This window comes from Prionailurus viverrinus, chromosome B4 (genome assembly GCF_022837055.1).
Source record: "Prionailurus viverrinus isolate Anna chromosome B4, UM_Priviv_1.0, whole genome shotgun sequence".
Lineage (NCBI taxonomy): Eukaryota > Metazoa > Chordata > Mammalia > Carnivora > Felidae > Prionailurus > Prionailurus viverrinus.
Genome location: NC_062567.1, coordinates 91,733,358 through 91,750,086, shown reverse-complemented (window position 1 = coordinate 91,750,086; position 16,729 = coordinate 91,733,358). Strand labels below are relative to the sequence as shown.

At 41.1% G+C, this 16,729-nt stretch overlaps 1 protein-coding gene across 1 annotated transcript in view; it reads right to left on the bottom strand.

Moving 5' to 3' along the window:
* The window catches only part of MYRFL (myelin regulatory factor like), a 126,550-nt gene that overhangs the window by 92,650 nt on the left and 17,171 nt on the right, over window positions 1–16,729 (bottom strand). The window contains exon 2 of the mRNA XM_047867337.1: window positions 1,822–1,912. Within this exon, the coding sequence (XP_047723293.1) occupies window positions 1,822–1,912 (91 nt within the window). The remainder of the gene's footprint in view (window positions 1–1,821; window positions 1,913–16,729) is intronic.

Below are 16,729 nucleotides of genomic sequence, written 5' to 3'. Positions count from 1 at the left end.
ACCCTCCCCCGCTCATGCTCTATCTCTCTCTGTCTCTCAGAAATGAATAAATGTTAAAAAAATTTTTTTTTTAATTTTTAAACTTTTGTTCTGGGAAAGACACTGTTAAAAGAATGAAAAGTTACAGACTGGGAGAAAATATTCACAAATCACAAATCCAACGAAGTTCTTATATACAGAATATTTAAACAATTCTCTAAACTCAAAGGTAAGAAAACTTCAATGGGCATAAAATTTGAACAGACACTTTACCAAAGAAAACATACAAATAGCAAACAAGCACATTAAATGATACTCAACATCATCCATCATTAGGAAAATGCAAGTTAAAACACAGTGAGATACCACTATAGAATAGCTTTTTATTACAGAACAGCTATAAGAAAAAAATTTTAAACTGATAATACCAAGAACTGGCAATAAAGAGAAGCAATCGGATGTGTCATATGCTGCAGGTGGTAATGGCAAATGGTATGGCCACGCTAGAAAATTTGGCAATTTCTATAAAGTTAAGCTTACACTTAAAATACGACCCAGGAGTCTTTATTCTAAATATTACCCTATAGAAATTAAAACTCTTGGGGCACCTGGGTGGCTCAATCAGTTGTGTCTGACTTTGGCTCAGGATCATGATCTCAGCTTGTGAGTTTGAGCCTCGCATCAGGCTCTGTGCTGAAAGCTCGGAGCCTGGAGCCAGCTTCAGATTCTGTCTCCCTCTCTCTCTGCCCCTCCTCCACTTGCACTCTGTCTCTCAAAAATAAATAGACATTAAAAAAAAAAGAAATTAAAACTCTTGACCACATAAAAAACTGTGCATTAATATTTAAAGAAGCTATTTGTAATTGTCCCAAACTGGAAATAATCCAATGGGCAAATGGATAAACAAAATGTATTATAAACAGTCAACAGAGTCTTTCTCAGCAATAAAAAGGAATGAACTATCGATCAAAGACTTTATGCTTCGTGAAAGAAGCCATACTAAAAATGTTATATACCATAGATTTCATTTATGTGACATTCCAGAAAAGCAAAACTATAGGGACAGAGAACAGATCAACTGTCACTAAGGTCTTGGGGTGGGTGATAAGTTTCCCTTATGAAGCATCAGTGAAATGTTTCAGGTGAGGGAGCTATTGTTTGTGCTGATCATGATAGCAGTTCTACAACTCTATGAATTTGTCAAAACTCACAAAACTATATACAGGATAAAAATTTAATACTACTGTATGTAAATTAAAAATAAAAGAAAGCTGAAGTATCTATGCTATTATCAGAATATAAGAGCAGAAATCAATGAAATACAAAACAGAAAAATGATTAGGAACATAAATTTAACCAAAGCTGGATCTTCAAAGGGTTTGAAAAACTGATGAACCTCTTGCCAGATGGATCAAGAATAAAAAGACACAAATTGCTGATATCAAGAAGAGCAAAAGGATCATCACTACAGATTCTATAGGCATTCAAAGTAAAATAAGGGGATATGATGAATAACTTTATGCCAGTGAATTTGACAACTTAGATGAAATCAGTAAATTCACTGAAACACATAAACTGCCTAAGCTGACAACTACCAATAGATAACCTGAATAGCCCAGTATCTAGTAAAGACATTGAATTAGAAAGGGAGGACCTTTCTATAAAGAAAACTCCAGGCCCAGCTGACCTCACTCAGTGAAAACTGCCAAAGATTTATAGAAGAAACATCAACTCCATCCATGCCTTTCTGGAAAACAGAAGAGGAGAGAACACTTCCTAGTTCACTTAACTATCTCATAACTTTTAAAACATCAAATGGAGAGCAGTACTTTCATTACTTACAAGGCCCCCAGATCGAAATCATTGCCCAAGAATTCCTCCAGCAGACTTGTATCCAGCGTCGGGTTCCCCAGACTGTCACTGGTCCCGTGAGCTGCAAAGGCAAATTGAAAATCGTGAGATTCATGAAGATTTCAGAATGGCTAACAGCTAAAGATATTGACATGGCTTCATCCAAGAATTTTAAAGCAACTAAATGGCATAATACATTTACTGAGAGTGTGATCTTTCTTCCATTCAAATATTTCCTTAGAAATCTTTTTAGATTTACTCTCCTTCCCTGCCTGTCTAAGGCTGGTGTAGGTACCCTTTTTATGTGCCTCCATTAACACCCTGTGCTTTGCCTTATATACTATTATAATTGCTTGCCTTTGTGGCTGTTTCTCCATCTAAAGTCCTTAGGAGCAGGGGTGTTGTCCTTCTTAAAGTAGCCACATGAATCTATGGTATAAAAAAGGCAGCAATAAACATTTATGGGATGGATGTATGCATATATGGATGGATGATGGATGGATGGATGAAGTGAAGGAAGGAAGGAAGGAAGGAAGGAAGGAAGGGAGGGAGGGAGGAAGGTGGGATGGTTGGGCAGATTATTTCCAGTTAAGCTCAACAAGAAGTTCAGTATCTTGCTTCACATTTTTGTTAGACTTCACAAAATGTAACACAATATTTCTATCCTTTTCCTTGATTTAAAAAAATGAAAATAAACTTACTGGTTTCTTTCTGATAATAATAAAGATGTTAGAATTTAAAAAGAATATAAAACATAGGAATATATAATAAAGAAACAAAACAATATTTGTAGAAATATTTGTAGAACAATTTGTAGAAACAATATTTGTAGAAAATATGACTCTATACCTAGTAAATTCAGGAGAAAAAAGTGACAACAATTCAAAATAACCAGAAAACTCAACAGAGTAGTTGATTAAAAGTAAAAAAAATAATTACCTCCTTACACACAAAAAATAACCAATCAACAATTCTGACAAATATAGTGCAGAAGATTCCATTCAAAATGACAAAAAGTATAAAATACCTAAACATATATTTGGGGACAATATTAAAAAAAAAACTCTATGAGGGGTCATAGGAAGAGATCTGAACAAATGGAAAGACATTGATCTTAGACTAAAGGATTCAGTATCATAAAACTTTTACTAGACATTATTGATAACATCTGCCAAACCCATATATTCATTTTCTAAGAACTTTACCCTTGTGAAAATAGTCTCTAGTAGCCATATTTGTAACACAACCTCTACAGGCACCTGAATCAGGAAGAACCAATCCATTGGCTAGCCAGTGACCAATTCAATTATTTCTCCTAAGAATTTGAACTAGATTTTATTATTTTTTTTTAATGTTTACTTATTGGACTCTTAAAAACTGAGAACAAACTGAGGGTTGGGGGGAGTGGGAGGGAGGGGAGGGTGGGTGATGGGTATTGAGGAGGGCACCTTTTGGGATGAGCACTGGGTGTTGTATGGAAACAAATCACTCTCTCAATTTATTTGACAATAAATTTCCCATATTGAAAAAAATAAAAATAAAAAAATAAATGTTTACTTATTAATTTTGAGAGAGACAGAGTATGAATGAGGAATGGACAGAGAAAGACAGAGAGAGAGAGATAATCCCAAGCAGGCTTTGTGCCATCAATGCAGAGCCCAACACAGGACTCAATCTCACAAACCCTGAGGTCATGACCTGAGCCAAAATCAATAGTCAGATGGTTAACTGACTGAGCCACCCAGGTGCCCCGAACTAGACTTTAGAGCTGATGGTTGAGATTAAGTCATATAATTATTAGGCAAATTAGAGTAATAGTCTAAATATCTCCATAACATTAACCCAGGTCCTTCTTGATTTTTTAATCCTTCCTAAAGCCTGGTTGTTTGACTTTTATTCCAATTACATGACAAACTCTTGCATATACCCTATTAACCCCTTTGAACTGGTTTGTGTGTTGCCTGAAATTAATCCCCGAATTAGAGTGTTCTGAAGTTCTTCTAGAAGAATAAATAGTCAAAAATCACCAGAAAAATTATGGAGGAGGAAGTAAATAAATATTGAGAAATACACGCAAGGACACATCAAAGGATGTAGGATATATCCAGGATATATCAAGAAATATCACATATACATGTAACATATTAGGACTTTAAGTACACAATAAACAAATCTTTGACAGCAGTGATAAAAGAGTGATTATTCAATAAAAGTTTTGGGGAACACTGGTTAGACATATGAGGGGTAAAATATGGATTATTTTCCTACTTCCACACCAAAATTCCAGATAGAGCAAAAATTCCAACATAAATAAATAAAACTATAGAAAGAAGTATGAGTTAACATTCTTATGATCTTGGGGTGCCTGGGTGGCTTAGTCAGTTAAGTGTCATACTTCAGCTCAGGTCATGATCTCATGGCTCATGGGTTCGAGTCCCATGTTGGGTTCTGTGCTGACACCTCGGAGCCTGGAGCTTGTTTCAGATTCCGTGTCTCCCTCTTTCTCTCGGCCTCTCCCCCACTCGCACTCTGTCAATCTCTCTCTCAAAAATAAATAAACGTTAAAAAAATTTAAAGAATATATTCTTATGATCTTAAGATAAAGGTTTCTCCAAACACAGCCTAAAAGCCAAAAATTATGATGAAAAAGATTGATAAATTTAACTTTGTGCATTTTTTGAGAGGGAAAGAATTTTTAACAATTTACTTTGAAATAATTTCAAACCCAAAGAGAAGCTACAGGAACTCACTTGCGCCCTTCACTTATATTCACCAATTATTAACTTCGTGGGTTTTATCCTAGGCACAATTTAATATATAACACATCAACTGTCTAGCCCCCACACCAATATCCCTCATGTAATCCAGTTCCTTGTATTCTTCCAGGGGCAAGGGACGCTCACATTCAGATCACAGCACTAGTGACAGGAGGACCATTATATGTTTAGCTTTTGGCTTTCTACTTCACCAATTAAAATAAAATTTTTAAAATCTTGAGCACCTCCCAAATGGGAAATATTGATGGATATCAGAGACAGGTGGAAGAGAGGGAGGAAGAAAGAGAAGTGGAGGGAATGAGAAGAGAGATCACCCACTTTTTTCAGTGACATAAACTAGGAGGGAAATAGATGGAAGATATTCTTAAGTGTTGCGATGGTGAGAAATGACCTCATAGTACATACTGGAGTTTAGTCTTGAGTGAGATGTTAAAGAAAGAATAGGATGGAGATGAGCAGGGGAAGACATATTCGTTCTATCACTGATTCAACTAATATTTATCAAGCACCTACCAGGGCACCTGGGTGGCTCAGTCACTTGAGCAGTTGAATGTCTGACTTCAGCTCAGGTCATGATCTCACAGTTGGTGAGCTGGCTCGCTGCTGTTAGTGCAGAGCCCGCCTTGGATCCTCTGTCCCCCTCTCTCTGCCCCTCCCCTGCTTGCACTCTTCTAAAAAAAAAAAAAAAAAAAAAACACCTACCAAGAGGGGGTAAAACAGACAAAAAGACAAATTCCCTCAGGGGGCCTGAATTCTAAGGGAGGGAAAAGTGGCATCAATGGGGGCGAGGGGAGGACCGATGTGACATATAAGAAACAATAAGTAAACAGGATATTTTCATAAGAAAGTGAAACAGAGTGATATGATAAGCTGCAGGCTTATCATATCAGAAGGAAAGCGTTCCTTCTGATTGGAAGGGCGTCTCAGAAAAGAGCCAGCCATGCAAAGACCAAGAGCAGAGCATGGAAGGCAGAGGAGAACAGGAAGGGCAAGAGCACAGGGCCGGCTTGAGAAACAATTCCAGGGTGGCTAAAGCACAGGAGCACAAGGAAGGGGCTAGGGGAGGTGGTCAGAGCAATGGGAAGCCTTTTGAAAGCGATATGATACGCTTGACATCTTTAAAAGTTTTCCTCCCTACAGCCACTGTGACAAACAGTATGGAGGTTCCTCAAAAAATTAAAAATGGAAATACCATCTGATCTAGCAATTCCACTATGGGTTATTTACCCAAAGAAAATAGAAACACTGATCTGAAAAGTTATAGGGGCACCTGTGTGGCTCAGTCAGTTGAGCATCCGACTTTGGCTCAAGTCATGACCTCACAGTTTGTGAGTTCAAGCCTCACATTGGACTCTCTGCATCAGTGCAGAGCCTGCTTTGGATCCTCTGTCCCCCTCTGTCTTTGCACCCTCCTGATCGCTCTGTCTCTCTCTCCAAAATAAGCATTAAAAAAAAAAAAGATACATGCAACCCTATGTTTACTGCAGCATTATTTACAATATCCAAGATATGGAAGCAACCTAAGTGCCCATCAATGGACTAACAGATAAAGAAGATGTGGTATATATCTACAATGGAATATTACACAACCACAAAAATGATGTGATAGCGCTATTGGTGACAACATGGATGGACCTAGAGGGTACCATGCTAAGTGAAATAAGTCAGACTGAGAAAGACACATACCATATGATTTCACCCATGTGTGGAATCCACAAAAAATAAATGAATAAACAAAAAGAAAAAAAAGAAGGCCATTCTGGTTGCTTTGTGGGAAAGGACTATAAAGGGATAAGAACAGAAGGAAAATGAAGTCCAGAGCTATCATAGCTGTCCAGGGACATTCAGAGGTAGCTTGGATTTTTGACTCTGAGCCAAGGCAAAGAGAACCACTTTACCTAACTCATCAATCCTCATAAGAGCCCTAGGAGGTGGACACTAATGTTTCCAGCTTACACAGAAGACAAAGTGGTTACATAGGTAACTAGCTTGTCCAGGGTCTCACAGCTAGTAAGTGGTACGCAGGGAATCCAAGCAGGCTGCCTGATTCCTGAGCATGCTCCCACTCCCCTCCCCACCATCACCACCCCATCCCATGCTCCAAATTGCAGGCAAGACTGATTTGCTTCTACTACTTCACTGGGCTTTGGTCAAGCCAATTGCTAAGAGAAGCAGATGGAAGGAAGGATCTGTTTAATTTCCCACTGAAGCCCCTGCTGGTGTCCCATCTGCTTTATACAGTGTGCTCGCGCGCGCACACACACACACACACACACACACACACACACAATGCCCCGGCAAAAATTGGAGGTGGACAACAGATGCTAAGACCTGACCGATGTATCACTTGCTTTCTATGACCCATGCTCCCCCACCTCCATCCCCCAGGCAGAAATAGGAGACGGTCCACAGCTCCCAGGACCTGCCCCATGTAGCCTGTCCAAACACTTTAATGAACAAGGAGAGTTGATCCCCGAAGTAGCCAACTTTCTCTAGGACTCTAAAATCACATCTATGCCTTCCAGACTCAAAGGAAATTACTCAACAAGATAAATCCATACTGTCAGATAAAATTGTTTTCAGAAGGCTTTACACGCACACAGGGAAACTCTTAAATGACTGTTAAATAAATCTCATGCTTTTAAAAATAATCACTTTGCTATAAATGTCTTAAACACTTATTTATTACACCCAAGCCTGCAGAGATGGCATTGTTAGGCAGCCCACCCCCTGTCAGGGAGGCTCGCTTTCAAGCCTGGATTCTACCCTTTTCTACATTTGTCTTTTGTGGCTGTCACCATCCTACTCAGAACGGGAGAAGCTGCCCAGGCCTCCTGGGAATGCCAGAGGACTGCCCTCTTTATTGCTCTCAGAAAGAAAGCCCTTCTTCACCCTAGGTCTCTGCCTCCCCTTCTAGGCACAGCGACCGCTGACACATGGTAACTTGTCCTGCTACCCCTCGGCCTTGGACAGACAAGAAAAAAACACATAGTTAGGGGATCAATCCACTAGGGATTAGCACAGACAAGTCCAAGTTGAATACACAGGACTTGTTAATAGACATATATATACATTTGAGGAAACAATACTTCTCCAGAGGTGTGAGTAGGGAGCAAGAACCTTCCTTTTATTTATTCTGCTTTCTCCATCCACCTGCCCATCCACCACCCACCAGTCCTTTCCTGTTACCTTCTGATAGACTCCCTTCCCACATCACTTTCCTCAACCCAGATGCCACCTGTCCCTTCCTTTACTGACTCTTTCACCTTTTGTCCTGCAGCATCCCTGCCCAGAGCACTCAGACAACAGCCAAGATGACAACATTTGTCTATTACAACAACTCTAGGTTTGTTTTTTTTTTAGTTGAGAGAGAGAGAGAGAGAGAGAGAGCACGAGGGGCAGAGGGAGAGAGAGAATCCTAAGCAGGCTCCATGCTCAGCCTGAAGCTCAAGGCAGGGCTCGATCTCATGAACCATGAGATCATGACCTGAGCTGAAATCAAGAGATGGTCACTTAACCAACCTTGCCACCCAGGTGCCCCTAGGTTTTTAAAAGTTTCTAAAAAGCAACAGTGAGGATCCCCCTAAATGGTTGCCCTTTGGGTTTAAACATAAAGATAGTTTCCCTATGATACACCAGTGTTCATGAGAAATTCAAGCAGAAATGCTAATGAGTACTCCAAAGGAGGAGTAGGAGGGGTAGGAGAAGAGAAGATGGAGGAGAGGAGGAGAAACCAAATTCTCTCATTTGCTAAGGACATTTTGTTTTGAAAATAAAGCTGGATTATATATATATACATACATCTGTATAGATGTATGAATATATATACATATATACACATACATCTATACAGATGTATATATACATACATCCGTGTACATACATGTACATACATACATCTATACAGATGTATATATATATACATCTGTATAGATGTATGTATATGCATACATATATATTGGTTTCCATACAACACCCAGTGCTCATCCCAACAGGTGCCCTCCTCAATGCCCAGCACCCACTTTCCCCTCTCCCCCACCCACCATCAACCCTCAGTTTTTTTCTCAGTATTTAAGAGTCTATTACGGTTTGCTTCCTTCCCTCTGTGTAACTTTTTCCCCCCTTCCCCTCCCCCCTGGTCCTCTGTTAAGTTTCTCAGGATCCAAGTAGGAGTAAAAACATATGGTATCTGTCTTTCTCTGCCTGACTTATTTCACTTAACATAACACTCTCCAGTTCCATCCACGTTGCTACAAAAGGCCGTATTTCATTCTTTCTCATTGCCATGTAGTATTCCATTGTGTACATAAACCACAATTTCTTTCTTTTTTCTTTTTTTTTTAACGTTTTATTTATTTTTGAGACAGGGAGAGACAGAGCAAAACAGGGGAGGGTCAGAGAGAGGGAGACACAGAATCTGAAACAGGCTCCAGGCTCTGAGCTGTCAGCACAGAGCCCGACGCGGGGCTCGAACTCACGGACCACGAGATCATGACCTGAGCCGAAGTCGGCCGCCCAACCGAATGAGCCACCCAGGCGCCCCTAAACCACAATTTCTTTATCCATTCATCAGTTGATGGACATTTAGACTCTTTCCATAATTTGGCTATTGTTGAAAATGCTACTATAAACATTGGGGTACAAGTGCCCCTATGCATCAGCACTCTTGTATCCCGTGGGTAAATTCCTAGCAGTGCTATTGCTGGGTCATAGGGTAGATCGATTTTTAATTGTTTGAGGAACCTCCACACTGTTTTCCAGAGCGGCTGCACCAGTTTGCATTCTCGCCAACAGTGCAAGAGGGTTCCCGTTTCTCCACATCCTCTCCAGCATCTATAGTCTCCTGATTTGTTCATTTTAGCCACTCTGACTGGCCTGAGGTGGTATCTCAGTGTGGTTTTGATTTGTATTTCCCTGATGAGGAGCGACCTTGAGCATCTTTTCATGTGCCTGTTGGCCATCTGGATGTCTTTAAAGCTGGATTTCAAATCTAATGTCAGTGTTTAGAGCCACAGCCAATTCAGAGTTAGATGAGAAAAGATGGTATTTCCAATCATTAATTCACTAATTTTTCCATTCATTTATTCAATATATACTTAGTGTCCACTTTGTGTCCGGGAATAAAATCAGAAATGAGCTCACAATCCAGTGAGAGGGACAAGAAAGTCAGCTAGAGCCATACATGTTAAATGTTAGGATGGGTGTAGACATGAATACTATGGGAGCTTTCAATTAGGCTGGCAGGGGTGGGAGAGGGGAAGGACTCCTTGCAGATGACACTTGAGAGGAATTTTTAAAGATAAGTAGGTAGTTATTAAGAAAAATTCTAAGAACAGAGAAGAGCATGTGCAGATGAATTTATAAAACCAGCAGCAGGACTCCTGTGGAAATGTGCCAATAGTATGGCCAGAGCCAAGTAAAGAACATGTCAGAGACGGAGACAATGCCTGTTGCAGACCCTGGTGAAAGCTGAATGCACTTCTGTTCCAACCCCTGTGGTTGTGTGGTGTGTGTCTGTCTCTCTCACTAACCTCTAAGCCTCTCTAGGGGATAAACTGCCTCTTTTGTATACATCCTAGAACAAGGGCTGGAACCTTGTTAGGCCTAACTATTCAATAAATATTGCATCTGTTGGATAAGTAATAAAATTTGAATGAATAAATGTGATGATGAAGAGTGGAAGGGGTATCTAGAGAAACTAACAGACACCAGATCATGAAGCTTCATAGGTACCAAGGTAAGGAATTTATCTTGAAAGTTATGGAGACATTGCAACATTTCCATCAGAGGGGTAATGTGAGCAGGTTTATAGTTTCTTGCTGTTGGGAGACTGGCCTGAAGCTGAGCGAGACTAGTCAGGGATGCTGCCAACATGAGCCTTCCCTTATTAAATCACTCAACACACCTGCTACGGACTAGAAAGAGTCCCAACTGCTAGAGACACAAAGACGAAGAGGCCTTAGTAGTTAAGGGTCCTGGTTCTACAATCAGGCCTGGGATCAACTCTGGCTGTAGATTTGTGTAACCAGCTCTTCAACCTTGGGCAAATCATGCAGCCCCTCAGTGCCTCAATTTCCTTACCTATAAAATGAGGATAATAAGAGCATCTACCTCATAGGATTGTTCTGAAGATTAAATTTTCTTTCATGGTTGTTTATTTATTTTGAGAGAGAGAGAAAAACAGAACACGAGCAGGTTAGGGACAGAGAGGGAGAGAGAGAATCCCAAGCAGGTTTTGCACTGTCAGCGCAGAGCCTGATGCGGGTCTCAAACCCACAAACCATGAGATCATGACCTGAGCCAAAATCAAGAATCAGATGCTCAGCCAACAGAGCCAGCCAGGCACCCAAAGATGAAATGAGATAATGCATTTAAGATGCTTAGCATAGTTCCCAGCTCAATAACTACCACCCTTTGTCAGTACTATCAGTTTCTGTGCTCAGCAAGTTCACAGATTAGTGAGAAAGACTGACATAAACACATACCACAGCAATGTGATATGACAACAGAGATGTACACATGGCATTATGGGTCACCTAAATGACCTAACAAGGACAAAAAGGTGTCAGGCAAAGCTTCCAGGAATAGGGGTCCATGAGGCTAGAATTGTCAGCAGGGACAGATCCTGGGGTCTTAAATGCCATGAAACTCTGATCCAGTATAGCAGCAGCGGGGAGGGGGTGTCGGGAAGGTGGGAAATCCCTGGTGTCCTGGAGCCAGCTTGTACAAAGCGTGTGTACATCTCTTCCCACATCCCTATTTGCTGTGTTGTGTTAGCAGCTTGCCATTGGCCACGAGGGAGGGTTTACACCATGGAAATTGGCAAACACTACAAATTGGAAATTCTTTCCCCAAAGAGTTGGTTGTTGAATGTTCACCAGCACACCACTGGATGAGACTAGTATTTGAGAAGGGATACCTACTGGACTTTGTGACTGATTGGAAGGAAGCTAGGTAATTCTCTAGTCTAGTCTAGTTTTGGTGATTGGGTGGGAGGTTGTGCTCATGCTTTGAGGTAAGAAATATGAGAGATTTGGGTGAGGAGTCTGAGAAGGAGCTTGGAGGTTTCATCTGCTCGTGTCATATCATCCTGTTTTTGCACTCGGACACAGAAGGGAGCAGCAGGGCACTGCTCCCAAGAAAAACTCCACCTGATGACCTAGAATCCTTGGAGTCTCCTCAGTTCCCCTTGCACAGGAAGTCCTACATTGATCCAGGAAGAATCTAATCAGTTCTTTTAACCAGAGGGAACATGACCCATTGTTGGAAACGTGACCAAATTAAAAGACTGTCTGGACTTTAACATGATATGAATCACCTGAAATTTATGTGCCTGATAATCAAACGATAAAATAAAAATTAACCTTTATGCAACTTGAGTAAATAAATAGTTTCAGCACATTGTGTAACAGGATGGCAACGCCCACATGGGGCTTCCAGAACTGTCACAGATGCAAAATTCTGGAAAGGATCACTAAAAACTTGGCTGCCGGACTCTTATGAACAGCAGAAGACATTGAAGAGTCTTCATGTGCCCACCAAAAACTAGCCAGGTGGGTGAACTTCATTTTCTTGCCTGTCCAGCTGCCTGAGACTGGCAGATCAGGAGACTCTCCATGGAAATGTGTATCCTGACTTCAACTGGACACTTAACAGAATTCTTAATTCATTCAGCATTTGATAAATGTTCAATGAAGTGTGTATATGCTAGGCACTGGGTATGCAATAGCGAGCAACACTCAATCTTACCCTCAAGGTGAGGGAGGGGCACAGGAAAAAAACCCAAAAAAACAGGCAGCACCAACATAGTGTGGTAAGTCAGGCCCAAGGAGATACCTGGGGGGCTTCCAATCCAACGTGGGGAGGGGCAGTCAAAGATGATTGTATTTGTAGCTAAGATGGAGAAAGGTGTGGAAATTACATTAGCGTTAGGTGAACTTATACCTGGGAGAACAACTGCACCCCACCATGCTAACCGAGAGAAAAATCCTAAAATTCAGCACAAAATGACTCTGCTCTCATCCTTGTCAATAAGGGTATTTGTGATTTTTAGAAGTATAAAGAAGGCAAAATGGCCAAGTATGTAGATGGCCTAAAGGAGGTAGGCAGGGCACAATATGTTTTGAAAGAGTCAAGTCGAATCTCGTTGACTGGGTTGATGGCTAACTTTGACAAGATGACATTCAGCAGGTGTAGCATTCAGCTCTACATTGACTTTTTAAATTATGTGAATAGGAGATGGGGAAACTTGGCTTATGAGTGAATAGGTGAGACAAAGGTCCTTTCGTTGGGTCATCATGAGGAAATATTGGGAAGACAAACTAATGTTGAATTATACTAATAAAATCACTGAGTACAGAAGTAGGATGGTGAGGTCCCTGTTCCTCAATGCATAGGTCCAGCCATGATGACCTGGGCCCCATAATTTCAGAGGAATGTTGACAAATAGGGTGTCTAAGGGAGATCCAACAGAGTGGGAAAGAATCACAAATCAAGCCACATGAGAGATGGTCAATGTAGAATTATAATAATAATAATAATAATAATAAATACTTGGTAAATTTGTTGAGCACTTTTTGGGTACTGATAACATGCTAACAATTTTACATTTCTTTCTCATTCAATCCTCATAATAATTTTATTCTATCAAATAGGTCCTATTATTATCCCCATTTTTCAGAAGAGCAAATATTCTTAGCCAGCTTACATAACTTGTTCAAGTTGCAATAACAAATTGTTCTTGCATGGACTCAGGTGTTTTCTACTCTACCATAATGAATGTGTTCTTGAACAACCTTGCTTTCTGCAAAATCATGCGAAAGAATGTAGGAAAGTAGGGTTGGGACAAACCACTCAAAAACTAACAAAAATAATAACATTCCTAATAAAAATGTAAAGGACATGTCAAGTTATTAATATTGTTACGTGCTTCAGCAAATAGAGAAACTTACCCTTTATAAAAAGGATGATGGAAGAAGGTTGCAAAAAAAAAAAAAAAGAGTTACAGCTGCTGAATTATGAAGAGAAGGGGAGAGAGAGGAGGAACTTGAGATTGTGATAACTGGTTTAAATCAATTACATTACAGCCTACCCTTCCTCAGCTCAAGGACTCTCCTCTCTCTAAAGAGATTAAGCTTCTGCCCGAAGAAAAGAAGGTGGCTGGACCACTACTGGGAAGGCAGCTTATAGCGTCTGCCATATACAGCTTAAGAATGTAGTAGATCTATGATCTTTCAGCACTAACGTTATTATAATTCCATATGAATGTGCCCAATTTGCTTTTTCACAAACTCAGGAGCCATTCAGTGTAAATAATAAATGATTGCTCAATACCTTTGGAGAGCTGCTCTTGTGGTGATTTGCATAGCTTCTCAGTGAATACTCTAAAAATTTGCCTGGGATTTTAAAGTAGGAGGTGAAAATGGTCAGTCTATTGCATCACGTGACCTCAATTTTCATGAAAGTATTTCAATGTCTTCATTAGTTGCTTATCAAGTTCACACTTCTTTTCCTCTCAAATTAGTGATTGGAAATATAAATTAGGCAAGATCCTCTGGCCTTTCTGGGGGTCTGGGAATCCATTTTTCAAGGAGTTTTGGAACGTTACAGCTGAACTTCCTCCTAGCCCTTCACCATGAGGATTAAACTTTTATGCTTTGTCAATGTTCTCTTCAATAGCATATACTAACATTAATATATACAGGAATAAATAAAACACGATCAACTGCATGTTAACCAATACTAATTTTTAACTGTGGAAGATACATTTGGGAAACAGAAGCTGAAACCTTTCCTTCTTTTTTTTAATGTTTATTTATTTTTGAGAGAGAGAGACAGGCAGGGGAAGGGCAGAGAGAGAGGGAGACACAGAATCTGAAGCAGGCTCCAAGCTCTGAGCTGTCAGCACGGAGCCTGATGCAGAGCTTGAAATCAAGAACTGTGAGATCATGACCTGAGCTGAAGTCGGATGCTTAACCGACTGAGCCACCCAGATGCCCTGAAAACTTTCTTTTAAATGGTGTAGGAACACATCAAGGAATCCCATTTGTTTTACGTTGAAGATTTTGAAGAATTATTGTTCTGGTTTGGTCTAATGTTGCCAAGGGCCAAAAAAGGAGGAAGAAGAGGAAAAAGGAAAAAGACGAAGAGGAAGACACCCCACAGGAAGGTCAGCTAAAGTGGGGATGTCCACCCACAGTCTTTGCGGGTGGTTTGGTTCCCCTGGAATGGACAGCGTTGAATATGAAATTGATGCCCCAGTGGGCAGACCCTGCATGGCACAAATTAAGGAAAATGTGATGCGGAAGCTGCCCACCCTGTGGCTTTCAGGCGTGTCTGTCCTGCCGCAGCAATGCCTTCCTCCTGCCAAGCCAGGCAGATATGGAAGGGACAGCCCAGCAGAGCACTGACTGAGGGCTGAGTCTTCAGTCAGGTGTAGGATGAAGGTTCATGTCTTCTTGGGTAGGAGAAATAAGGAGGGAAGCCCAGCAGACTTGGAAAGAGGTCAGGCTTGGGGTATTTACTGATTGGTTTCATAAATATGTTTCAGCAACTACTATGTGCCAGTCCTAGCTGCTAAGGCTAAAGGAATGAATGAGACATATTTCCTTCCTTCCTGTTGTCCATAGGAGACGGACACAAAAAAAGGCAATACACGCTTTTAGAGGTGAAGTACAAAATACTATGGAATACACAGGAGCCCTCAGGGAATGATGCCAAAGTGGAAATCTCAAGAGTGCACAGCAATCAACCAGGTGAACAGGGCAGACTAGGGCATTCCAGAAGGAGGCAGCCCCATGTAACCTGCAGGCAAGGAAAGAACGAGATTTGGAAAACCGCAATCAGGTCGACTTGGGGTCAATTCCACTTCTACTGAACCTCTCTGGGCCTGTTTCCTTATCTTGGGTGGGGGTAGGGGGGTGGGGGAGGAGGTGGGAAAAAAAGATGAGTTTTTAGCACCTTAGAGCACTGCTCACAGACTAAATGTGACATGTCATCCTGCTGCTGTCAGACTGACTCCCAGATCAAACTCTACTCAGGCCCCCTTGACCTTCTCAACAAGGCCTACTTTCATGTTTCTGTCTGTATCATCCAATTTGAGCAAGAATCCTGACAAATCAGCTTAACCAGAATCCCCCATCCTCCATATCTGACCACCCTTGCTGTCTGATCAGCTCCCTTACCCCCACCTTGCCCCAGGGGGTGTCTGGTCACCTTGGTCAGCTCTCAGAAAGAATCCTGTTAGGTTGGTCTAGCCAGAATCCCCCCTTACCCTGCTCCTTGGCTATACCCATGAAGGGTTTAGCCCAGTCTCTCTCCCCTACTGCAAAATTCCATCACAGCTGTCACTATACCTGTTGTGACATTCCTTCCCTTGAATAAAGTCATCCTTACTAGGCTTTAACAAGTATCACTGATTTTTTTTTCTTTAACACTACTAATGTTCAGCACACAATAAATGTTCGCTCCTTTCTTGTTCCTTCTCTGCTCCTTGCCCCCAACTCCCAAACACAGGACTCAGAACAATCAACCAATTGCTGAAATCAGGGAAGATCAGTTTCATCAAAGCAGGGGGTTAAGGAACTTGCTGGCCCTGCTCTGGAGAGTAGGTGCGGTGGGGTAGCCAGTGGCCAGTTTGTGGGAAATCAAGGTGGTAACTGGGTTTCAGGAAGCAAGAGGACGATAAAATGGAGGAGCGTTTTCCAAAGACCTGCTAAGTTTACTGAAGTATTTGTCTGACATCTACCCTAGACTATGGAAGCCAATGAGTCATGGCCAGTGTTATCTCTTTTTCCTTTGGGAAAGCAAAGTGGTATGAAGATGGAAAGAACATTGGACTGGGAATGAGAAGACAAAGATTTTGCCACGACCACTGGCATTTACCAGTGTGGTTTTAGACACGTCTTTCAACTTCTTTAAGGTTCCATTTTGTTCATCTGTAAAGTGCCTTCCTCCCAGGGTTGCGAGAGGGACCAACGAGTGACGGAAATGAGAAAGTCTGTAAAATGTCAAACTCTATTATCCACAAGCATAATACAAATGGAAGGGTGAGAAGAAAACTTTGAAGATGGGTAGGAAGGAGCTGGCGCAATAAGAAAATGTAAAAATTTGGTGGCCGAGTA